Below are 26,883 nucleotides of genomic sequence, written 5' to 3' on the forward strand. Positions count from 1 at the left end.
AATTGAACCTGTAGAAAAAATGGCAATTAGCAAGCTGCGGAACACGGCGAATTACAAAGACAAGCAGTGCACAGGTGATAATAACATGAACAGCACAATAGCATAAGTAGAAAGAAAGTGCAGTTAACTGGTTGCGAAGCAGCAAAGAAAGAGGAAGTGTTGTCGTTCCTTTTATACTATCTAGCCTCTATGGTCATCAGTGGTACTCATGGGAAATGTAGTTTTTTGTTTCTTTACTGTGTTCTTATTGGCTGCTGTGTTTTTTCAGTAAAGAAATGAGAAATCATAATCAGAGCTTCCGTCCTGCCATAGAATTCTCTCCTCGCTTTTCACTGCCACCCGTTGTCATTTGCCAGAGCACTCGGCGCCCTATGGGCAGTAGCAGCCTCATAACTGGCTTGTGTTGTGAGCCTGCAACAGATTTGAAAACATGCACTCCTACCCCCAATAAGCATACCTTGCGCACATACATGCTTATATATTACTTAACGAAAAAACACCAAGAACACTGAAGCAGTACTCAGTTTAGGCAATATGATGACGCACAGTGAGGGAAATCAGTTTTTGTACTTATTTGTCTAGATCAGGGGTACTCATAGTACGGCCCGCGGGCCAGTGGCGGCCCGGCAAGCCTTCCGCTGCGGCCCGCGGACCATGCAGACATCTGTAATACCCACTGTGTGTGGGACCCCTGGCCACCCTGCCGTGTGCACGATTATTACTTTGCAGTGAGTGTTACAGAAGCGAGCGAGACGCATATTAAATGATTTGCGCCGCCCTCCAAAAGCTGTGTTTGTTTTTCTCTGAGCCTTGGCTGGCAGCAGCCCCGTGGGGCGCTGAGGGCCTCTCTGTGGAGCCTTTGAAAGCGCCCAGTGCCAGGGCCTCTTTCTGCTGAGCTGTGCCCTCGTGCTGGGTGGGGATTGATGGACCCTTTCACCGTGTGTTTTTTTTTTTTAAATGTAAAGAGTGTCCACAAACACTGCAGTTGCAGCAACGCTCTATGGGGGCCGGGCTATTCCAGTGAAGGTCAGAGTGGAGATTCAGGGGCGGTAAAAAGAGGCAATATACAACAAAGCCTCATTAACGGGTAAGTGGTCTATTAAAGACCTGTGAAGTACCCGGGTGCAGCCGGCAAGCTGTCTCAGCCCTGGTTGACACACACGCACGCCAGGTGAGGTGACAGAGGGAGGGAGAGGGAGGGAAGGGGGGTGGGAGAGGGAGGGGGGGAGAGAGAGAGGCAGAGGGAGGGAGACAGAGTTACTAGTGAATGTGGGTCTGCAAAACTCTGCTCAGCATCACATTCTTACTGTTTAATAATTTTAGAATGTACCTTACTTCGTGCTACAACACTAGGTCTTTCTAGTAATGACATTTTTGAGCTGTGCTCTCTTACACCAGCCATCTAATTATGGACTTAGGATATACATGGGCACTTTAACAATGTATATGTGTCGCAACCACTACCAAACAATTTGTAAACAGCCATGTAGTTGACATTATTCCGCAACGCAAGACTAAATTGGGGATATGTTCGCTTGCCACAAAAAGAAGATAAAACTGAGAAATGAATGCACTGCAATGTGAAAATATGCATCATTTAAATCAGTGGTGGTCGTGAAGTCCCTCTCCCATCACTTTCAATACTGGATCACTTCCTGAATGGCTATCATTTAGAAGTGTACTGTCTTTACATAAAGGTTTACCAGCCAGAAATCTGTAAATGGAAACAGAGAGGGAGGGGGAGAGGGAGGGAGGGAGACAGTGAGGGAGGGAGACAGAGGGAGGGAGACAGAGGGAGGGAGGGAGGGAGACAGGGAGGAAGACAAGGAGGGAGACAGACTGAGACGGGGGAGAGGGAGACAGAGTGTGGGAGACAGAGGGTGGGAGACAGAGGGAGAGAGACAGAGGGAGAGAGACAGAGGGAGAGAGAGCGAGGTTAAAGAGGGTGACAGAGGGAGGGAGACAGAGGGAAGCAGACAGGGAAGGAGAGTGAGACAGAGGGCGTGAGCGAGAGTGAGACAGAGGGAGTGAGACAGAGGGAGTGAGACAGAGGGAGGGAGAGAGAGAGGTAGACAGAGGGAGGGAGTCAGAGGGAGAGAGAGAGAGCGAGGTTAAAGAGGGTGACAGAGGGAGGGAGACAGACGGAAGCAGACAGAGTGAAGGAGAGTGAGACAGAGGGAGTGAGGGAGAGGGAGATAGAGGGGGTGAGACAGAGGGAGTGAGACAGAGGGAGAGGGAGATGGAGGGAGAGAGACAGAGGGAGGGAGACAGAGGGAAGGAAGGAGAAAGAGGGAGGGAAGGAGACAGAGAGAGGGAAGGGGACAGAGAGAGGGAGACAGGGAGAGAGACAGAGGTAGGTTGAAAGAGGGAGACAGAGGGAGGGAGGGAGACAGACGGAGACAGACATAGGGAGGGAGGGAGAGAGAGAGAGAGAGTGAGGGTAGCAGAGAGTGAGAGAGAGAGAGGGAGCGAGACACAGTCAGAAGAGAGAGAGAGAGAGAGAGAAATATTTGTGTGTGCCGGGTCTGGTGGCTCAGTGGACGAAGGCGTCCACTGCAGGGGCCTGTGTTCAACCTCATGGTCACAGTTTTTATTTTGCTCTAGACCCGCCCCCTCCCCCACTGACCCCGCCCCAACCAGTGCGGCCCTCGGCCACAAACCACACTGTAAATTTGGCCCCGAGAGAAATTTTGTGAGTACCTATGGTCTAGATAAAAAGCAGTACCCTATGACAACATTCTGCCTTAGTTGAATAATTGAAAATCTGTTGTCATTCGTCAGTTGTTCCTCAATCTTCAATATTTAGTTGAGAAATTGATGATATATCATTACTGTCCATTCTTCTCTATTTGATACACTTACATGGCTATGTGTATATTTCAAGTAGATTATGTTGAAGGCAGATTCCTGTATTTTAATATCAATTAGTTCCCCTGCAAATGATCGTTTGCATTATTGTTGCATTTCCAATTTTAAATCCTAATAAGTTGATTTCATATTTCCTGTACACTGTTTTTTCCAGCCACTTTTCTTGCCATCCATGCCTTATGCCTTGTCATCATGCCTCACCACTGCCCTCCCAGCTTCTGCCTCTGTCCTTGTGCCTTCAGCTAGGGAGTGAGCACATCTTTCTTACTCTCACTGGTTACTTGACAGATTGAAATTTAATGTTTTGGTCAGGAATTCCATGCTGCGTCTTTTTAATTCTGATTTGGGGTTGAAGTAGGAATTGTAGTACCAATAATAAATAGCTGTCAATTGTACAACCTCTCAAAGCTGTTGGTCTTCAAACGACCTACTATGTGTGGCAGTAAAGAGTTATGGACACTCTGAGCTTCAGAGATAGCATCCATAGTTCCTTCCATGGCTACCTATTTGTTTTTTACTTTTTTTCTTCGCCAAAACCCATGTATTACAGAATGTCATCTTTTGTCCCACTGCTGATAGTGGTGTTCAAACTTTGTCTTGGAGAGTACTTTAAGTGATTCCACAAAGTATCTTCTTTTTAATGGGATTTGGCAATGTAAACTTATGCAGGTACATGCATCAAACTCGGCATTTGCGATTCCTTAATTGCGATTTTTAAGGAATCGCAATTAAGGAATTGCAAATGCCTATGCATCAAGAAATCGCTAAATAAATTGCGATTTCTTAGAATTCCTTAATTGCGATTAGCATTTTGCGAATCGCAATTAAGGAATCCCTTCCCATTCATTCCTATGGGCCTAGAGGCCCATAGGAATGAATGGGAAGACAATCTCAATTTGCGATTCGCAATTAGCGAATCGCAAATTGAGATTGCGATTTCAAGGGTGCAGGGGTGTCCAAAGGACACCCTGTTGCACCCCTGAAATCAAACAATGCACATAAGTTGTGTACACACATGCCCTAAGGGCATGTGTGTGCACAACATGAAAGTTAAAAAAATGCAAAAAATTGCATTTTTGTAACATTTCGCAAAATTACCATGAGGTCCAACCTCATGGTAATTTTTTCTCTCTAATTGCAAATTCGCAATTTTTTTTAGTTTCATGCATTGCTTTTGAGGAATCGCAAATTTGCGATTCCTTAAAAGCAATCGCACTTGAAAAAATCGCTAAAATAGCAATTTATTCACTTTTAAGTTGATGCATCCCAAATAGTGATTTGGGAATCGCAAACGGCCGATTTTTGCGATTCCCACCGTTTGCGATTCCCAAATCGCTTGATGCATGTGCCTTATGGTTACTTACCTCTGAATAAGCCAGTTCATCAGTGTTCATGCACCAAAGCTCTCCCTCCTGTAGCTTTATTCGCTCTCAAGACTTTTTACTGAGAAAGTATTACTTATCATCCAAGTAACTCTGATATGAATTTCTCTTATTTAGCTGCACGGTCCCTCTTCCAAGATTCGTTCGCCCAGGACACTGTATAACCCGGATTCCTTAGAAGCGAAGTTCTCAGAGATGTCTTAACTCAGTCTCCTCTTCCTCAGCCCTTCCCATCTTGATTGATCAGCATTATAAATGCAGATGTTCCCTGATGGAGAATTAAATTCAAAAATATATTCTTCAGTGTTACTATTTGGGGCAGCACTGCAATTTAGTTGCTTGGCCTGTCCCCCCCCCCCCCAATGGCTTAGTTCTCGACTCAAGCAGGCCCATCAACTAAAATAACGAGCAGCATGGCATCTTTAAGGTTTGCTCACATTTTTTCATCCATGCACAAAGCTGTATTGGGCGTTCCACATTATTGCATGTTTACAAAGGGAAGTGGAAATATATATAAACTGCAGGCAAAAGCGACGCCAGTTTAGCACCTTTATGCAGTAAAATTTCATTTCCTGTTAATCTGTGCAGGCCATTCTGGGATTCGACGCTGGTTAGGCTTAAGTAGAAAAATAATACTCCTACGGTTTCAGTGTGGGAAAAGATGTATATCATGGTAAAGTAGTTAGATGACTTGAGCTTGCAGACTCTGCCATCGTCCTCCAACAAAAGGGGCAGGGTGCACATATAGTCATTCCCTTTCCTTCCTGTGCTTCCTTGGGAATAAGAAGCTGTATTCAGGCAGGCTTTAAAATGGTTTGTCATCCAAATGAAAATGTAGCCTTCTCTGAGAATCTAATAATTTTCACTAGTATAAGATGAGACTTTAAACATTTGATTTTGGATATGGTTTGAATATCTAGATTGAAAAAATTTAATTTAATCTGATGTTTTAAATGCTATACATCAGAGCTTTCCAAAGTGTGCGTCGCCCCTCCAGTGTAGATTTCAGCAGGTCAAAGCTGCTTGGCTCCTGGGTATCAAATTTAAAAGGGTGTGATAAACCTCGAGATAACCATCAAAATCGAGTCCCTTGTCTGACTGAAAAAGTCCGAAAGGGAGTTGTAGGCTGCTGGGAAATGAGGCATGCAGTCATGGCAAGATCGGTGAGTGAAAATAAAACAAGCATTTACAATGCAATGGTTTCGCCTTTGGAAAAGTTAGTGTTATTGGCATTGTAAATGACAAAATTTGTATTTATGTGCTGGTTTTGAAAACAGATAAATAAATGGCATTGTCATTTACATTGCCATTAGCTTAATCTCTGCAGTCACTCTGCACTCTCTAGCACTCCCTAGCACTCCCTACTCACTCTGCACTCTCTAGCACTCCCTAGAACTCCCTACTCACTCTGCACTCTCTAGCACTCCCTAGCACTCCCTACTCACTCTGTACTCTCTAGCACTCCCTACTCACTCTGCACTCCCTATGCACTCTGCACTCCCTCTGCACTCTGCACTCCCTCTGCACTCCCTCTGCACTCCCTCTGCACTATGCACTCCCTCTGCACTATGCACTCCCTCTGCACTCTGCACTCCCTCTGCACTCTGCACTCCCTCTGCACTCTGCACTCCCTCTGCACTCTGCACTCCCTATGCACTCTGCACTCCCTACTCACTATGCACTCTGCACTCCCTATGCACACTCTCCTAATGCGAGTCCTATTGGCTATGGGAATGCTTGTTGTTAGCCAGCAAGGACAGTGCTGTTGTGGTGCTGAGTGATGCTGTTATGGTGCTGAGTGATGTGGTGGTGTCACAGAGTGATGTGGTGGTGTCCCAGAGTGATGTGGTGGTGTCCCAGAGTGATGTGGTGGTGTCCGTGAGTGATGTGGTGGTGTCCCAGAGTGATGTGGTGGTGTCCCTGAGTGGTGTGGTGGTGTCCCTGAGTGGTGTGGTGGTGTCCCTGAGTGATGTGGTGGTGTCCCTGATTGATTTTGTGGTGTACATCAGTGATGTGGTGGTCTCTCTGAGTGCTGTGTTGGTGTCCCTAAGGGCTGTGGTGGTGTCCCTGAGTGCCGTGTTGGTGTCCCTGAGGGCTGTGGTGGTGTCCCTGAGGGCTGTGGTGGTGTCCCTGAGGGCTGTGGTGGTGTCCCTCAGTGCTGTGGTGGTGTCCCTGAGTGGTGTGGTAGTGTCCCTGAGTGGTGTGGTGGTGTCCCTGAGTGGTGTGGTGGTGTCCCGGAGTAGTGTGGTGGTGTCCCTGAGTGATGATGTGGTGGTGTACCTGAGTGATGTAGTGGTGTCCCTGAGTGATGTGGTGGTGTCCCTGAGTGGTGTGGTGATGTCCCTGAGTGGTGTGGTGGTGTTGCTGAGTGGTGTGATGGTGTCCCTGAGTGATGTGGTGGTGTCCCTTAATATTTAACACAGAAACTGTAGTAATGGCCCGGACTACATTGCAACATTCTGCTTAACAGTATCTAAGGGGATATTTTTTAAGCGAACGAGCCTGTGGACAAATATGTCAAGTAATACCATCCTAAGGGTTTCAATCTATTCATATGAGGTGCTGTGTTACTTAAAAAAGTACACCAAATCAAGTAATGGGAATTTGGCTAACTTCAGTGGTGTGATCAGAATTTCACCCTGGCCTGATTTTATAGGAGCTGGAGTATGGCGAGAATGGAGTATGGTGAGAATGGAGTATGGTGAGAATGGAGTATGGCGAGAATGGAGTATGGCGAGAATGGAGGTTGGTGAGAATGGAGTATAGTGAGAATGGAGTATGGTGAGTATGGCGAGAATGGAGTATGGTGAGAATGGAGTATGGTGAGAATGGCCCATGGTGTGTAATCCGGGGTGGGGAACAGCAGCAGTCTCGCAGGGGAGGTAGTTTGACTGTGGTCAGTCTTACACTGTCCCTAAAATCATCTGAATAATTTGGCTGAAGAGACAGCTTCCCTTGTATAGGCGTCCCGCAATGTATAGAAACTGTCTTAAAGCTTCCTAGAAGATTGTGCCCACTCCTAACTGAGGGAGGAATAGGCCCCTCGCCAGAACGATTAACACGTCACGACACAGCTTAGTATACCATAACCTAACGTGACATAACAGGGCGGCATAGTAAACTTTTCCCGTACAACATGCCATATCGTGACATGATCGCCTTACATGACATCGCATTCCGTTTTAGGGCAGACGTGTTGCCTCGACAAGTGGCATGTCTGGGCTTCAAGTTAAAAATCCGAACAGTGAATGTTGCTCTAGTGCACCGGGCACTTATCCTACCTATGCTACCATCTACGTCATCATATTATACAAGCGAATCTATTTGACATCTTTGGCTGGTCTTCACACAGTGGTTTCAAAATACACAATTAACGGAAACTCTCTCACTCCGCAGTGGGAGGCCGCGCGAGCGCCATAGGCTGCTCTTCACAAACAGGACATCACCAGCCACACAGAGCACAGAAGCTGCTTCACGCGACACTGAGCGCTACACGAATATATAAATATGCAAGAGCGGTAAAACGCGCATAACTCTGTGAAAAAAATAATTTTAACTAAAGTTTTCTGGAGAAATCCATACTTATTTCATATGTAATTTTATGACATATAATACATAAAAAAATACGCTAGTAGAACGTGTTTTATGATCCAGTAATGCCGATTCGGGGTTCAAGTGACAGGTATAAATCACGCGTCCTTCTACCGCGTGGTTTACGTCCTTGGCGCCTGTATGGATCATTTTGATTATGTAAATATAAACCATCTAAAATCGAATTGTGCATGACGTCACAGAGCAAGCTTTCGTAATACTGCGCTTTGCATAGCTGTATGGTACTCTTGGACTTGTATCTAACCTAACCTGTTTCACCAGAAAAAAATGCTAATTAAATAAAAGACAAAAATTGCCATGATGCGGCCAACCATTGACTGAGTCATAGGTCTGTTGTTTTTTACTTTCAGCCTTGATGCACAGTAGCCAGTGCTGCCATACAATATCGCTTAGGCGAGGCATCTTGACTTTGCCAATGCTTGTACACATTAACGCACTGTCATCTACTAAAAGAAAATACACTTTCAATTAAGCCCAGAATTATAACATTTGTGTTTGTCAGCTAAAAGGTGCATGCCCGCATCTTGTCTACGCGCCTGTTTTTGGAGGAGGGGTTATCCCTCAAGAAAAACATGCCGAATTGTGCAATGTGTGCACTCTTATGCAATGCAGATTGTGTATTTGAGCCACACACCTCGTTTTTACTCTAAATTGTGGTGCTTTGGTATTTGTTGACTGTGGGAGGGGCAGGGGCGTCTGTGGTTGTTGGACAGCTTTGAGCTGTCTGTCTTTCACATATTCATCTTTAGGTGACGATGGCTTTAGGTAGACATCATACAGAGCTTTTTGATGGACTCAGGAAGTAAGAGTTCAAAAGCATGCCCCGGTCTTCGCCCCCAGCCGCGCAATCCTACTTAATACCGCTTTTGATATTGTGCTGGGTCAGTGTGGTGTGATGCATTTATGCTCACTGGTAAATTGTCATTTGTAATAGCATCCCCAGCTGAGAGCTGGATTGGCTGAGGGGGAAAATGGAGTGTTCGGGGGAGGAGCACGCTCTTCATACTCGCTTCCCTCTCCTGACCTTTTGCAGCTCCAGGAACCGGCACCTCAGATCTTGAAATTGATTTAAAATGCAGGCATTTCCCTGAGTGTCCGCTGTGGTGGCCTGTCTGTACCATGGAGAGACTGAGGGGCCTAGAGTCCAGATGGAAAGGAGAGGGCGAGCAGCCCGGGACGAGAGAGCTGCAACACGAGGATGTGGATGACGGGGGGTTGGTGGGGGTGTGAGATGATCAGGAGCGGGGGATGGGGTCCTGGGGGCTTTGATGAAAGAGAAGGGAAACCATGGCAGGGATTATTATAGACAAGAGCGGCAGGGAAACTGAAAGTACGGCTGGCCATGAATAATTAGGGGAGGAGAAGCCGCACAGCACACGCTGGGAGAAGCCCTTTGATGTGCTGTGCAGCCGTGAAAAAATGCAATTAGGAGGGAGGGAGGGAGGGAGGCTGATGCGCGTGCTTGTTTGGTCACGTGATTCACGTGAACTTAAAGAAAACCCTTGGTTTCGCGAGCATTTTGAGCACTTGAATTCTCGCTCCGCTCAATGCGCTTGCACGCATTGATAAGGTCGCGAGACCTAAAAAGGCTGGATAAAAGGCTTCGCTGTGTACTCATGCAAAATGTGTAGATTCCCTATGTAAATGTTCTTCGTTTTACTTTTTAGTACTGCTCGAATTTCATGAAAAACACGATTCAAATTGACATTAATTTATCTTTTCCCTGTAACGTTAAATGTATACGAATATTCAAAGGTAAAAGTAAGAACTTTTGTCATCTATAAAGTCCACCCGCGATTAAGATATTTAAGTAGAAGCTGTTCTTGTCTACCGGAATTGAGCTCGAATCAAACACTTGTTAAAATCACTCCATGTATTTATTTGACCGACTTTCGTTTTGTAGCGGCCATATTGGAACGGAATGTTTGTATTTCTAGACCACCTCGCATGCCACAGAAAACGAAATAAGGGCATTTAAAAAAATTGTCGGATAGGTTTCACTAAATACGACGAGCCGCTGAATAACAAGCATACAATTTTGTAAGTGCTTAGAAGACTTAACATTAATGCCAACTTCTCAAGGAACTCTGAAGAGCGTCTGTGCCCTAAAATTCTTGTTAGCTCGGAGTTATGTATATAAAACTGGAATGCTACGTTTGAGTTTAGCTTGGAGGGAGAGCTGTTATGTCAGACCATTATTTGCGCCTTTCATGGGACGTACAGGCGCCATTTTGCAAAGGGGAAAAATCATTGAATATTGTCTGACTCGTGTAACACGTTCAGATACACTGAATTGACGTCGGCGACAGCACTGGGTACTCGGCGAGGGTGACTGCACAGAAGACTGACATAAAAGAGAGACATCCTCTAGTGTGCGTCTGCTGTGAACAGGAGCTGCATGCCCCCTCGCAGCTGAATGCTTGTGCCCCGTTTGGCGTTCTTGCTACGCCGTTCCTTCCTGGTCAGCAGGATGGAGGAACAGCAAGGATATAGCCGACCCCTGTGTTCCCGGAAGCCGCGGCCACCGAAGGATACCTTGCGGCACATCAAAAACCGGGAAAAGCGGCGTGACGTAGACCGCCCGGGGCCAGCAACCGTGTACCTGCAGGTGGCGGGGTCGGGCAGTCGCGACGCTGGGACTTCCATTTACGTTTTCTCAGAGTACAACAGGTAAAGAGGAGCACGTGTCTGCATGCGGAGGGAGGTCCTAAACGTAGCAGTTTGATTGAGCATCCGTCTTATGCAGGCTTTCAATCAGCGTGTTCACATGTGGTTTGTCCGCAAAACATAGTTGTAGAAAGTGCCAGGCTTCAAAACCACCCATATTCAGCTTCACCTCCTTCAAAGTTCCATCAATAAAGTATAGTAGTAATAATACCTGCTGTGAATGAATGAAAAGTTTGATTGCACAATGATTTAAAATCATTTGCAATATATCTTACATCGGAATAAATGGGGCACAGTTGTTTTAATATCCTTTGTAGTACATCTTACATTAATAAAAGACCACATGAATAAAATTCCGTCCGAATGCGGTTGTAAAAAAATACTATTTGTCAGTGGTGGCTGGTGACATTTGAAAGTGGCGAGGCGTGAAATTAGTGTCGGAGTGGCCTGCGGCGAGCGAGCATGGCGAGTGAGCTCAAACAACCTTTCCCCCTGAGAAAACTTTGAGAAAAGAGTGGGCAAATGGTGCATTTTCAAGAAAATTTGAGAAAGCAAGAAGGTAATAAAGCAATTGTGAAAGTGCAGTTATTACATTAAACATTACTAAGCACCCTTTTCTGCAAAATGTCTGTAATGGACTAGTCTCCCACTTTAAAAAGAAATGTTAAGAAACCGGAAATGTTAAGAAACCGGTATTCAAAAAATAATGTTTATGAAGGTCATCAGGGCGAGACTGCAGAATAGAGCTGGCAAACTCTCTGTGCACCTCTCTCTGAGAAGCAAACACGCTGCGTACCAGCAGGACCTAGTTTTAGAATCATTTCTATCTACAAATGTTCAGTCTCTGAAGTTAGGCACTGCTGGCACGCAGAGTGTATGACTTTCAGAGGTGCGTGGCAGGGCCTAGCTTCAGAAACATACCATTTCTTATAGACCGAAATGTTTTTTTTTTTTAGCTTGTTCGGTTTAAGGCGCCATGGTGGAGGGCTTCTGTGTAGACAACAAAATACATGCCAGCTTTTCCATTACAAACTATGTTGTTGTGGCATGAACGATGCTTAGAACATGTCAACTCCAAGCTCACAAATTAGCACAATACAAGCAGAAGTCAGACTGTCCCAAAATGCACATGTTCTATTAGAGACACGCGAGAGAGAGAGGGTAATAGATAGCCACGGAGAGGTAAGGGGAGAGGCACACAGAGAGAAACTGAGCGAAAAATTTAAAGGGGGTGTGTGCGCGACCTGTGTGCACTGCAGGCATGGCCGTAATGGCCAGACTCACTGAAAAATAAAATAACAACAAAAACGATTAAATTAATGCATAATTAGTTGGTAGACGTACAGTAACAGACCGCACGGGACACAAGTTCATTATTAATAGTCTAACTGTTTTAATTGTAGTCTCATGCTTGGCCAGCATCCATCCCCTAGGAGGGCTCCTTAACACAGACACTCCGCTTATAACTGCAATTCGGTCTTTCCTTTCCAATTGAACTAAAGGCACATCAACTTTTTTCCATTATCAGCTTTTGCACTCGACCTTACTATTACGGCTTGTCAAATGGGCGTGTTTAATCCATCTTTATCTACTGCCCCTTCCAGTTCAAGTACTGCTCCTTCACCCCTGCCTTCCGTGCGTGGTGCTCCTGTTTTGCACAAGACAACTTTACTGCTGATAAACAATGGCGCAGCTTTTTATATTGCCTGGATAACGCTTCTGTAGTAACACAGGAAGCACGGTATAATCCACCCATTATGTACACTATTAAAACAAAGATTTAGGGATGGGTTAGCTGCAGTCGCCAACTGGATGACTGCAAACTGTCTACAACTAAATGCAGGAAAAACCAAGGTGTTACTCCTGGGTAAGAACACTAGCGGCTGGAACGACCATTGGTGGCCCCCTTTGCTGGGCCCCACCACCCCTCCCAAATCCCTGGTAATGAACTTAGGAGTATGGTTGGACTCCGCACTGAACTACCAGTCGCATACCAAAAAAGTAGCAGCTACATGTATTGGATTGCTGAGAAGCCTTAACCCCATCTTAGGCTTCTTTGACCCCAAGACAAGGCAGCTCATTGTCCAATCCACCATCCTTGCCCGGCTGGATTATGCGAACGTCCTTTTACTGGGCGCTAACAAAGCCGAGATAACCAGATTCCAGCGTATTCAGAACTCAGCGGCCAGGGCAATTGTAGGCCTGCCCAGAAGGTGCTCGGCTAGAGCCACCATACAGAGGCTCCATTGGCTGCCCATGGAGGCTCGCATCGAGTTTAAGGCTCTTACCATCGCTTTTAAAATCCTTAAAACTGATGGCCCCGAACTTCTCCGATCGTTGCTAACACCTTACACCCCCCAACGCTATCTTCGCTCCATGGGTCAACACTTAGTAGTGGTCCCCCGCGCGAAGTTCTGCCGTATCGGAGGTCGCTCCTTCAGATTAATGGGAGCAAAATTATTGAACTCTTTGCCCCTCCACATTCGTTGCCTTAACAACCTGTCCGCTTTTCGTAAAGCAGTAAAAACGCACCTATTTCAACTTCTGTAGTTTCTTCTCCCCCCCCCTCCTCAGTTGGTTATGCTATGGTTCTTAGCGCCGGGACGCCCCGTTGGTGGGGCAGCTGTCGCGCTCAACAAAACATATAACATAACATAACATAACAAAGCTTCCAAGCAAATAGCCTTTTAAAAAACAATTTTACTCCTTCAGGGTGCGCAGCGTAGCACTTGAATTTTCGTGCATGGAGAAAGTGTCTACGTTATTAACTGATGCACTCATTCTGTCCGGCATCCGAGCGATCATCTGGGCATGAACGATAGAAAGCATTCCCTGCTTGGAGAAATATATTTATACAGTTTCCTCCTCAACCTGCAGGCACGGCAAGAATTCAAACAAACTCATGCAGAACTACTATACATTCTTACTTTTCGTAGCACTGCTTTCCTTCCCAGCGGCGGCCTGCATGCTCGAGGGAGGGAGGGGGAATAAAACAACAAACACAAATCAAAACATACCTGAGTGCCGGGCACGGTTACTACTCGCTCGCCTGCCCATTAGGAGACCACGTTTTTGAGCCTTTGCTCAACCCTCGCTCTCCTAATTGGCATGCACCAGCAGAGCAGACAGTAGTCGGACAGTAGTGCGCATGAGTGGGCAGGGTGCACTCCGTCCCCACTCATGCGCACTTGTGCTGCTGCCTGTTACTCCTGGTGTGACCATCATATCAGTCAACATGACGTCGGACCGGTGGGGGTCCGACGTCATGCTGACTGACATGATTGTCAGTTCGTTCCCCCTTGGGCCGGCGTCTTTGAACTTAAGTAAACTGATTCAGTTTACTTAAGTTCAAAGACGCCAGCTCTGCAACCGGGCGGGAGGGGGGCTACGCCCCCACGCCCCAATGGACGCACCACGCCTGCTATTTGTGTATTAAAAAAGTTATATAGGCAGCTTTACGACAAAGTTCCATATATCGTTTGAAACTATGCTTTAGACAAAATAACAGCAGATCTATTTTCTGTTTAATGGCTTGCTGCTATTCAAAACTCCTCTTATCTTGTCCGAACCTTCTTTTTCAGTAAGTCTGCTTCACAGCATGGCCATGTATCTCCCAAACCTTGTCAAGTCTGTTGATGCGGTGCAAGAGAACAGATCCGAAACTGCTTCTTTCTCTGTCCGTGCTCCCTTTTTAGGTCTTGGCCTGGCGAAAGCAGCGCATGCGTTGCTGTCGTCATACGAGGGCTTCTAGGAATCAATACGATTCCAGAAGTCGTGTCGTGGCTCCGCCTCCAATTTTGATTGGTGCATATCTTTTTGCACCATGGATGATGCAAAACACAGTGTAATGATTGCACCAGAGGAAATCATTACACTGAGGGTTGCCACCCTGTCCGCTTTTGGCCCCGCCCTTTATTTGATCTTTTACCGCCGGCTTTACACACTGTCCTTTAAAAGAGAATACGCACTCTTTTCTTTGCATTGTCAGCGCCTTCGTCTTTGGCTGTGCTTGTTTTTATTTGCATCGGCTCGGCCGTGCTTATTTAATGTGCCTTGATTTATTTAAGTCAACTAAGAATGAGCGACCCAATATACCCTTGAGGGCTTGGGCGATAGATATGGAAAGGTAATTGTGCCGTCAAGGGTTTTTGTTAAACAGTAAAATTTCAAACTTATATCTTATTTTGTGGTCCTATGCATTTGACACCACTGATGCACAATTTGTATCAGACAAGGTTGTTTAGACAAATAGAACTAATACCAGACGGTAATAAAGAAGAGAGCAATAGCAGGGTGTATGGAAAAGTTCTGTTTGTTTTTAATTATTCACAAAACAAGAATAAAATATACATGGGTATACCATTTGTTGCAAAAGCTACAATAGGAAAAATATTAATAAACAAGCGCAGTCTAACTGCGCTTGTTCCACCGCTTTTAAGGATATAATTTGTAAATAGGTGGATAAGATACAACAATTGCTGCAAATAGGCTGTTTTATTAATATTTTTCCTATTGTAGCTTTTGCAACAAATGGTATACCCATGTATATTTTATTCTTGTTTTGTGAATAATTAAAAACAAACAGAACTTTTCCATACACCCTGCTATTGCTCTCTCTTCTTTATTACTGTCTGGTATTAGTTCTATTTGTCTAAACAACCTTGTCTGACACAAATTGTGCATCAGTGGTGTCAAATGCATAGGACCACAAAATAAGATATAAGTTTGAAATTTTACAGTTTTTAATTTTTTTTTTTTAATTTTTGTTGCAAAATACAAATAGTATCATCAGCCACATAAAAGCTTACATTCGTGGGGCCTATTCATAACACAAGGTAAATGTGAAACGGTACGTATTGTGGCAATCCCACCTGATAGTGTATCGATGGCATTAGTCAAAGTGATCCGATGAACAGGAAGTATATTAACACCGTAAAAATTACAATTTGCGTTTTGTGTTTTTTAAAGAACAGTGAACTTAAACTAGAAAAACTGCACACATGAATCGGCATGTCATTGAGGTAGCTGCGATAGCATCTAGCAACATAGTCGTCATAAAAGGGACCAATCAGACATTCCCATACCCTAAGCCCCACCCCATCCCCTTCTCAGCAAAACTCCCAACACAAAACCATCCCACTCCTGTATGCGTTGCCCAGCAACCAACCCCATTCCCAATCAGTGTTCTTCTTCATCATCAGAACCCTCAAGATCTTCCTCATCCAGTGGCTCACATATGTCCCCCCTATAGGAATTCCAAAGCTGCCAGACCCCGTTCCATTTACGCGGATTATCCCGTAATTTGTATACTGCTCTTTCAGTCAGCATGAGCATGTCCATGTTACGGACCCATTGAGCAGCACTACTTCTGGAGGCCCCGGTAACACTCCTGGGCAAGTTGCAAAGGGTGCAAAATATTGCTGCTAAACTCGCCCTTTCTCGCCCCTACCACAGCTCTTCTACGGCAGCACTGCGAGAACTCCATTGGCTGCCAGTTCATTTACGAGTGCGCTACAAAGCAGCGTGTATTGTGTTTAGGGCTGTTCATGATCTGGGCCCCATTCCTTTGCGGCGAATGTTTGCCTGGTATTGTCCAGCTAGAGCTTTACGCTCCTCGTCATCCAGGCTACTGGTAGTCCCGCGATTCCAGAGAGTGAGGATGGGGGGCCGCTCTTTTTGAGTAGCGGCATCCAAACTCTGGAACTCTCTGCCTATATCCTTGAGAAGCCTTGGCGATCTCTTATCTTTCAGAAAGGCTCTAAAAACTTATCTTTTTCCCAGGATAGGCTGAGCTACTGTTTTCTCACTGAGTACGGGTTAAAGCGCCAGGATGCCCTTTGTGGTGACAGGTTGCGCTATACAAGTATGCCACAATACAATACAAAAGATCAGTCGACCCCCATTTCTGTGCTATGTCTCGTTTGGCCGTGACCAGCCCTATTGTGGTCCACGCCCGTGCATAAAAGGTAAGGTCAGTAGGCCCCCAGACATTCAGCAGACACATCCGCGGGTCCAAGGTGAGTGAGGTGTTTAGTGCCTGGGCTATGGTACGTAGAACCCGTTGCCAATAGCCAACAATCAACGGGCATTCCCATAACGTGTTTATAAACGTGCCCTCTGCCCCGCAGCCCCTGAGACAATAGGGATGATCCGCCCTGTGCAGTCTGTGTAGTGTCGTGCGAGTGTAGTAAATCCTATGCAGAATCTTTAACTGCACCAGGCGGAATTTGGAGGATATGCCTGCCTCACGAGGGGGACGCCATGGCCGCGTTCCAATCAGATTCATCTAAATCTCCGACATCCGTCGTCCATCTGTCTTTCAGCTTCTCTAGCGGTTCAGGCATGTTATTAATCGGTTTGCGGTAGGTCATCGAGGTCGCCCCTTCCTGTAGGAAGTCCGTGAGCAGGCGGTGCTCTAGTGGAGATGATTCTGGTGGGGATGTGTCTGGTGGGATTACCGCTTGTAGGGTGTGTCTAACCTGTATAGCTCATTATCCCCCCAGTTCATACTGCTCTTGTAGAGTTGCAAAAGGAATCACCCCCTCCCTCGTCCATAGGTCCCCTACAGTTGAGATCCCGATGTTATCCCACTGGGTGAAGCCTTTAGTGCGTCGTAAATGTCCCAATGCTTTCGTGTCCCATAGAGGTGTAAGTTTTGTAATGGTCCCATCCCATTTCAGTTTTGCTTGCGCCTTGTACCATAGAGGAACAGTGTGGCTCGTGGGCCCAATGAGTTTTGCCGCAATACCACGGTGGTACAGTGGGGCCAACAAACTGTTCGTGCCCAGTTGTGCCCTATCTGCTTTGAACGCTGGATCTTCTTGCGGGGCGTGTATCCACTGATTGAGGATCTTAAGCTGGGCCGCCCAGTAGTACAGACGTACGTTGGGCAACGCGATGCCCCCGTCGTACCAACTCCTATTCAACTTTATGTGCGAGATCCGGGCTGGCCGGTTTCCCCAGAGCAGGCCCGTGATCAGTGCCGTTATCTTCTGGAGGAAGCTATCCGGTACCAAACGTGGAGCATTTTCAAGAACATACAAGAAGCGCGGCAGGGCCATCATTTTAAAGAGCGCTGCCCTTCCCAGTAGTGTCAATGGGAGTTCCTTCCAATGTTGCACATCATTACGGAGTCGGAGCAAGGGAGGCTGCAAGTTAAGCCGTGCGAACTCTGCCTCGTCTCGGGTAATATGGATCCCCAAATACTTAAAGGAAGTGGGCGCTATCTCTAGCGGACAGGAGTCCGGGAGTGGCGGGAGTGGCCCTTGGAGCTCGAAAATTGTCGACTTCGCCCAATTGATGGTGTAGCCCGAGACTCGCCCATGTGCATTACAGAGAGCCAGGCGGTTAGGAAGGCTGTCCTCCAGGTCAGTGAGGTATATCAACATGTCGTCCGCGTATAGGGACACTCTATCCTCCCACTATGGAGTCCATTGGATCCCCTTCAGAAGCTGCGTGGTGCGAATAGTAACTGCCAGCGGTTCCAGAACCAGAGCAAAAAGGAGGGGTGAAAGCTGACATCCCTGTCTCGTGCCACGTCCTAGATGTATGGTTCTGGAAATATGGCCATTAGCTACCACTCTGGCTATGGGGTCTTTGTAGAGCATACGTATCCAGGAAATAAACACCGGACCAAAGCCCATACGTGCGAGTACTGCAAAGAGATAGTTCCACTCCACCATGTCGAGCGCCATCTTGGCGTCTAGTGAGAGGATCGCAGCTGGCTCCCGCAATAGTGAGAGTCTCGCCACAACCCCATGCACCCTGCGAAGGTTTAGGGCCGTACTCCAATGCGGCATGAAGCCGGATTGGTCTGGGTGAATCAATTGAGTTAAGCACGGCAAGAGCCTATTTGCCAACACTTTAGCTATAATTTTGGCCTCTGGGTTTAGAAGGGAGATGGGTCTATATGATGAGCAGTCACTGGGGGGTTTACCTGGTTTCGGGATGGCTACAATAGTCGCCATCCTTTGGTCCGGCGGCAACATTCCCTTCAACCTACATTCCTCGTACATTTGAATAAGGGGTGTGCCCAAGGATTCTGACATAGTTTTAAACCACTCAATAGGTATTCCATTGGGGCCCAGGGCCTTACCCGAATGAAGGGAGCCAATGGCTAGTTGAATCTCATCCACTGTCAAGGGCGCGTCGATGTCCTTCGACGCCTGGTCCGTCAATTTCGGCAGAGGCACATGTTCGAGGGCATCTCGAGCCTCGTCCTCCGCCACCACTGTCGTAGGGGTGTATACCTCACTAAAATAATCAGCTAGGACCTCCACTATCTCGCCAGGGCGGGTGTGGACGACGCCGCACGAGTCAGTGAGCTGTAAGATATTCCTCCCTCCCCCCTGCTTCTTGTCTAGCCACGCCAAAAGTTTGCTAGCTTTGACCCTGTGTTGTGTCGCAGCAATATCTGCCACAGTGACCTTCCTTAAGTGGTCGGTGAGGCGATGCTGGTGGACCTGTAGATCGTGGAGTGTATCGTCTGAAGGATTTGCCATATGGGCGGTGTTGGCCCTCTCGAGGCCCAATTCTAAGTCTAATGCCTCCCTCCTGTGTACTTTTTTGTGGTTCGCAACAACGGCAATGGCTTGGCCCCTAAACACGGTCTTATACGCTTCCCATAAGGTGGAGGGGGAGTTTACCGAGGACCGATTCTCCTCGAAGTAAAGCCGGGTAGCTTTCTTCAGATCTTTACTTATCTGTGGGACTTTAAGATATCCAGGGAAGATCGGGAACAACCGCTGTCGTTTAGTGTCTGTGGTAGTGATTGTCAGAGTGAGCGGAGAGTGGTCCGAGATGCCCCTCGGCTGTATACTTGTCTCAGCCACAGTAAGATGCCCGTTGCCCAATACGAGAAAGTAGTCGATCCTAGAGAGACTATTGTGGGTGGCTGAGTAATATGAATATTGTTGCTGGCCAGGGTGTAGTGTGCGCCATATGTCCACCAATCCCTGTGCGTCTAGAAAGGTCTGGAGCCTACTGGGACTGTCTGTGTGTGTTCGGGAGGGAAACCGGTCGAGGGTGTCCGTGAGTGTCATATTGAAATCCCCACCTATGAGTAGATCCCTCATCAGGGAGGTCCAACAAGAATCTGCCAAGGTCGGGCAGGCTACACCCAATGGCGGGAAGCGCTTACGCGGCATTAAATGTCTGCAACAAAAAAATAGTCTGATGCTCATTGTTCCTCGATCTCCTCTTGGCCGCCTTCTGCCCCCAAAGAGTCGCTATTTTCTGGTCCACCTCCCGAAGCCTGGGAGTCTTGGCGGTGACCTCCATTTCGATCCTTCTTGGGTCGATTTGTCCGTCTCGGATTCTGACCCGGTCTCCAGCCTTCCAGCCATTCCTGCACGTTTTCCGGGTTGTCGAAGAACCACGTTTTATTCTCTTCTACCACCCTAAGTCTTGCAGGAAAGAGCATGGAGTACGGTAGTTCTCTCGACCTTAGTTCCTTTTTTACATCAAAGGACGATCGTCGCCGGCGGGCGACCTCCGCTGTGTAGTCGGGTAAAATGGCGATGGTAGCGTTCTGGATCTTAAGAGGAGGAGAAGTTCTGGCCGCCTGCAAAATGGCGTCCTGGTCACGGAAATTAAACAAACGGGCTACTATGGGCCGCGGAGCTGCCCCCGGCTTTGGTTGGCCTCCCGGTACCCGATGGGCCCTTTCAACGGAGAAAAAGTTTGACAGCCCTTTCGGCTTAAGTTCATCCGTGATCCGGCTCTCCACAAAGAGGTCCATGGCTTTAACTCCTTCCGACTCCGGTACCCCAATAATACGGATGTTATTCCGCCTCGAACGCCCTTCCTGTTCATCCAGTTTCTCCCGGAGCATTTTATTATCTTGCGCCATCTTCCCCATCTCCCGTTGGAGTTCGGAGACGTCCTCCACTAGAGATTTCGTAACCACCTCCATGTTCTTAACTTTCTCCGACATTTTGTGGAGGTCCGCTCTGAGCAAGGTGACATCCGTGGAGATCGTACCCACGGTCGTTTGTAGCTGAGCCAGAGCATGCATGACATCGTCCAGCGTCGCCTTCTTTCCCCCTGGAGTGTCAGCCGTCTTGCCTCCCAGGTCTTTCCCCGCCGGGGAGGCGGTTGGCTTGTCGGAGGTATACCGTTCGATGCGGGTCTGTGTGGCGCCGCCCTTGGGACCTTTCCCCACCATACCGCTGAATGTCGTGCTCCTCGTTCCCCTACGCTCCAGGATGTACAGAGCGGCGTTAACTCACTACCCAAACCAATTAGACAGTGTTCAAGCCTCAGTAGGGTGTGTCGTAGGGTGAAGAGCGCCGGTAGTTGCCAAGTGCGCAGCACCTTCCTCGATCTAGAAAATGGCGGCTGTCCCCATCTTCACCGGTTCCATCACACTCCGAGCCGCCTGTGTCGACCGCTGGGACGGTCGGAGTGCCGGTGACAGTGCTATTTTCCACCACACTCCCGTGGTCTGCGTGCGTCGCTGCTTCTGACTGTCCGGGAGGCACTCGTTCTGCCGTCCCCGCGCCTCGCGGGCACTTCCGGTCCAGATTCCCAGGTCCGCCTGCACTTCCTGCTGGGCCACTCAGCCAGGGGAGGCCCCGGCGTAAGAGGTCGGAGTAGGCCAAACCGCATCTTCGACGTATCTCGGTCTCTAGACGTCGGATCGTGTCGCCGCTTGTCGCTGCTTACACCACCCGGTCCTGGGCTCCGGTACCCTCCTGTAGGGCTTGGAAAGTGTGTCGGATTATATATCGGATTGACGAAGAGGCCGCTTCAGCTGCGGAGCTCGTCCCTTATGCTGCCGCCATGATCGGCTGCTAGCCACGCCCCGATTTTTTTTTGTTTGTTTTTTTTTTTTTTTTTTTTTTTTACAGTTTAACAAAAACCCTTGACGGCACGATTACCTTTCCTTGATTTATTTAAAATTTTTTTTCCAGTGCTGGTTTATTTACTTTATTTCGGAGCCGTGCGAATGAGATGGCTACAACTGTAGATGGCGTCAGGCTTTGCGCTCACCCGCTTGCAATTTGACTAAGACTCAGTTGCTTTTCAGCTTTCGCCTTGTTTATTTGTATTCCCCGATACCTTTATTCATGCCCCTCCCGTTATCCGTGTTTTCCATCCTCCCCCGTCCCATTATGAATGAATGAAATTTAGTTTATAATGCGCAGACTTAGCCCAAAGGGCATCAAGGCACATTGTCTGGCCTTTTCCCTCCCCTGCTGTCCATTCCTTTTCCCTCCCCCTGCTGTCTGTACCTTTTTCCTTCCCCCTTCCCCCCCCCCCCCCCCCTGGTTTTTTGTAGCACCAACAGGCTGCCTTTCTAGGCACTTCAGTACGTTTTAGCCGGCAAAAATTGATAAAACAAATGCTAGGTACGTAACACGATCTTGCTTACGAAGCAGAGACTCATTTCTTTAGCTGTGTGTATTTTGATTATTTATTTATTTATATATATATATATATATATATATATATATATATATATATATATATATATATATATATATATATATATATATATATATATAATATAGTTTCAACTGTGTCTAATGTTTTCCAAGTTAGACACTAGGGGGCCCATTAGGATATAGGGCGGATCGCTACCGCCCGCATGGCCGTGGCGATCCACCCAACATCCTTGCCTGCCCGCCACCCATTTCCCCCCCGCCAGATTCGTATGGCAATGGGGACCGCGGCGGACGGGAAGACCGTCCGCCACTTTTCCGCCCAGTCATTGAGTTGACCCGGGCGGAAAGGGATTTCATATGGTGGCGGTGTCTGCCCGTTGCGGGCCCCCAGGATGTTGTGGGGTGGCACATGGGGGTACCTATGGTACCCCCCAGCAGTTCCATGCACAACATGGGAGGCACCGCGCAGTGCCTGCCATGTTGTGCATGGAAGTGCTCAACATGCCTTCCTGGCATTGTGGCGGGCGGTGCTGAGTGCACCGCCCGCCACAATGCCAGGAATGCAGGATGCTCCCGCCACTGTGGCATGCGCTTCTTAACTGCCCACACGGGACCCCGCCCTTATGGCGGGCGGTCCCAATCCCCGAAAGGATGGTGGGCGGACTTCCTAATGACCCCCTAAGTCATTTCATATAGCTGATGTTCCTCACTGTCTCACAAGCTCTAGCTTATTTACGGGGTGTTCTGTTTTAAACACAGTGCATGTGTGCAGCTGGCAAATACAGTGCACGTTTTGCCTTTTTATTTTTCCGCAATTGTCTGTTTTAAACAGTGTATGCGTGCAGGTGGAGCATTTCTTTTCTGTAACAACTTTTAATACAGTCAAGTATTTTTTGGGGCACGTGCACTACAATAATACCATCGCATATTGAAAAATTATTTTCCAAGTGAAACTTTTTCTTAACAATTGCAGACTCAATTTAACCCGTTCACATCATCACAGACTTCTCGTCTCATCCAATCTTATCTCTTAACAATAAAATATGTACGCATTAACAGCTTAACAGACATTGCAACAAACAGCAGCAACTGTCTTTCACTGCTACAGACTTGTTGGCACGTACGCACACTGGTTTCTTTTAGCAAGAAGGTGACTGCGCATTTCAAAGAGCTTTCAATTAAGTTAGTAAATTACCTTCACAATGGCGTTTGTGCTCACCTAACCCCACTATTAACCGGAAAAAATAAGAAAATAGCTGTATTGAGTTTTGCTTTTTGCCTTTAGCGTCCGGGTGTATGCTACATGTAGAGTTTTTACTATTCTTAGCATTTTTACAAAAAAAATACTTTGTGTTATCTGCAGGTGAAGTTTAGTTATTTGTGATTAGGTGGAACTAAACATTGCCACAAATTTCTTCTCATACGCACACTTTTCGCTTTTCTTTAACAAGGTGCGCAAGCTTTTGGAAAAACTTGCACTAGAATAGCCTTATTTTAACTTTTTTATTTCACTGTACCTTCATTGACATGAAGTTTAGCACAGCGACCACAAGCTTCGGCTTATTTACAGGATTGTAAGTCTGTTTTCACAGGGTATGCCTGCAGCTGGTTAACAAGTCTAGTTAACGTTGCCACAGCCTTTTCCTAACGCGCATAATGTTACAAGGTGCGTAAGCTTTTTAAAGAGCTTTTACTCATGCAGTAGTATTTAAATGTTTATTTTCTACTGTGCCTTTATTGGCATGAAGTATAGCACAGCAGCTAACATCGTAGCACAAGGCTCACGGTTCAATTCCTGAAGCGCACAGCAGGTCTTCTCAGCATTATATAATTTATAAGCTATAGCCTGGCTAATCTTTCCTACAGCCCCTAGCACGCCTATTACCTACAATGTGTTTGTTTTTTCCATTCTTTTCATACTTTTATTTTCCATCAGTAATTACATTTTTCTCAGTCTATTTTATATCCTTCCAGTATTATTTGTTGATCCCATCTTACTTTTCTCTTCCACATTCTTTAATTTCTTATTGTTGCGTTGATCGTGTAGTCTTCAACCCCACTTTACCATATATAGCTGGATTAACAGCGGCTTCAAAACATGACTAAAACCAGTGCCAAAGGGGCAAAAATGAACAGCCTGTGGCATGGCCGAATACCGCACTGATGCCATCAGGGTGTGGGTCAAGGGTGCTGTTAGGAGGACACAGGGGGAATCGGAGCATGTACATGGCGTGGACAGTGAGTCGTGAAGTTATTTTGAGGTTCAAATCATATTCTTTCTATGTCTTAGTCTTCTAAATTGCCATTATATGATAGAGGTGGGTGAGCCACAAAAAGGTTAGAGTCAATCTCAAACCAGATGTCTAGCTGTGGCTCAGCTCGACGTGCTCTTGGTACCTCACGCTCAAAACAAATCCAGCCTTCATGTAGCTTCTGTCTGCACCAGGATCACTTTAGCATTCTCTAGATTCCAGTCCATAGAAATTCTTCCACGAGCACCCTTGGACAATAATATATATTTTTTCAAATCTTGTATTTTCATTGATATGACCCCGAAGGCCCTGATGTTATGTTAAAAACAGAGCTTTGGACTATACCTTTTCCTGCTGAAAGGCAATATTTGTCTCCATGTGTTCCCATACCTGGCGTGTCATGCAGTTTGGTGCTTCCTTTCCCCTCCATGTTAAAGAACAGTAGATGTTTCAGCACCCAGGCTAATGTGCTGCATAGCTAAATACATACAAGGTCCCAAAGGGGAGACAGATTGCATTGCATTTTGTTTTGCAACTTTATATAGCTCAAACTCGACCCAAAGGTAATGGAGGGCTTTACATGAGCACAGTTACGTTACACAAGGACACTTCTTTGGATAGCCACATTGGTTTTAGAAGCTTTTTACGATACTCTGACAGGCCGGGACAACATCACATCAAGTGTAGCAGGGATTCTGTTTTATAATTCCAAATTCTACACTTGGTTATAAGATCAAGGGATTTCCATCCGAGGTTTAATTCTTTGATTAGAAGGGGCACTGAATGGGTTTAATTTTTTTTCTTCTTTTTTTTTTTTTAGAGCCTTCCTTTCCAAAGCTTGTTTCAAGTAGGGCTGTATTTTTAGCTTCATATATGTTGTGATTAGCACAGGGTGTCCTACTCCCATTTCGTAGTGTGCTAAATCTGTTTTGCTTACATTTGTTTTACATTTGAGTGCATTTTTGATGGCGCTGTAATTTAGGCCCTCTTGACCCCAGCTCTGTGTCGCCAGATCCAATGTTTGCACTCCTTTCTGCATGTTTTAGCATATTCCTCACACATCCTACAGGAGCCTTCAAGACTTGGTAGTAATATTTCGCCTGTATTCCAAGGCATTCTTTGTTTTGTTGCACTACACCAAACTCTAGGCGAATCAAGCTATTATGGGTGTATTTTTGGTAGCTTGAATATGCGTTTATACGCCTGCCATTGTGCTTTTTTTCTAACAGACTGTCCATTTTGCCTGGGAAAGCCTGTTGTCAAGGCATAATTTGTGCTGGTGCTTTCTGGTGCTTAGCACCAGCACTTATTTCTCATTGCTGGGTCAATGACAACTATGGATGTGTCCATATTTTTCATTTAATTGCATATATGTTAAGGAGCCCTCACAAACCGGTTGTAACTCTACCCGGTTCTGTGGCATTGAGTTTATATTCTACGCGTAGTGCTGTTTTTGAAGAACAGTCATAGCTGCCAAGGTTTCAGATTGCTATGTGTGACATTTTCAGACTTTCAGTGAAATTATGAGTGACATTTCATCGACTATGAGTGACACTTTCTTGCGCGCAAAATCAAGCAATGAAAAGGAGAAGAAACATAGAAATATCAACAATTACACCCATTTGAGCAACAAGAAACCCTAAGATCATCTTAAAACTTCTGCAAAGCACCAGAAATGGAAGAGCTTGACATCAGGGATTTTTCCTGGGATGAAAAAAGTGTGTTGTGTGTGGGGGGGGGGGTGTCTCTAAAATGGGCATGCATGACCTATGGAATTAAGCGTATGGCTTTAACACAAATTACATTTCTTCACTGGCAGCACTTTGCTGGAAGAATTACGTTTAAAACTATTTTATTGCCAGCTTATATCACACTTCACAACCGGGGCAGAAATGTGCATGTGCAATCCCGTGGTAAAAATATTCCCGCTTAACGACTATGAAATGAGGAATGAATGAACATGTCAAGTTCATGGAGCTTTAAAGACACTCCTATTTATCATTTACCTCAGCTTGGAGATGTAGGGATGCCACCAGCTGGAAACGACAGTTCTCTAGCGATTCCCCTTTGACATATAAGAACAATTTACTGGCAAGACCGAAAAATGGGTGAGGGCAATAACATGGAAAAAACGGACTTTAAAAAAAAAAAAACGTATTTGTAAAATCTAATAGGGCTCAGTCAATTAAAGTACTAGCCAATAAAAAGTTACCAATCACTGGGGTCAAGTGGCATTTATATCACTTGCTCGAGGTGTTCAGTAATCCACTTATCACCAATTTATGATTGGATCTTAACCAGCGAGTAACAACATCACCTCAAGAAAACCACGAGGGCTGCGGCAGAGGCTAGTGTGTTTCTGTTATGTTGGCGGAAGACAGGTGGAGTGTGTTGAAGCAGTTCTGGCGCCTAAAAAATGCTTTCATTTCTCAAACCACGTTATAAATAGCAGATTTTTACTCTTTTATTTTCTAAATGCCAGAGTCTTTTCCGAAAACAGAGAGGTTCACAGGCTGGGGTGCCGACATGCTCCAAAGGTAAAATGCAACTTTTCGAGCATTATGTCTAAAAATAAAACCATGGTTAGTATTTCCTACTATGATAGCACTGCAACAACACCTTCGGTCGAATTTGCGCTAGCTATAAAACTGTTCAAGACGTAGTGGGCCAACACTGCGCAGCAGGATATTAACCCAAGGCCAGAGACATTAAGGC

General features: G+C 46.3%; 1 protein-coding gene across 2 annotated transcripts in view; it reads left to right on the plus strand.

Moving 5' to 3' along the window:
- Positions 1 to 10,097: 10,097 nt before the first annotated feature.
- The window catches only part of ELAC2 (elaC ribonuclease Z 2), a 309,189-nt gene continuing 292,403 nt past the window's right edge, over positions 10,098 to 26,883 (plus strand). Inside the window, exon 1 of one of the 2 annotated variants that reach the window (XM_086930589.1) lies at positions 10,098 to 10,532. In XM_086930589.1, coding sequence (XP_086786715.1) covers positions 10,279 to 10,532 — 254 coding nt within the window. In that variant the 5' untranslated portion in view covers positions 10,098 to 10,278. The remainder of the gene's footprint in view (positions 10,533 to 26,883) is intronic. The other variant, XM_086930588.1, reaches the window with a different exon arrangement.

Source organism: Lissotriton vulgaris, chromosome 7 (genome assembly GCF_964263255.1).
Source record: "Lissotriton vulgaris chromosome 7, aLisVul1.2, whole genome shotgun sequence".
In the NCBI taxonomy this organism is placed as follows: Eukaryota; Metazoa; Chordata; class Amphibia; order Caudata; family Salamandridae; genus Lissotriton; species Lissotriton vulgaris.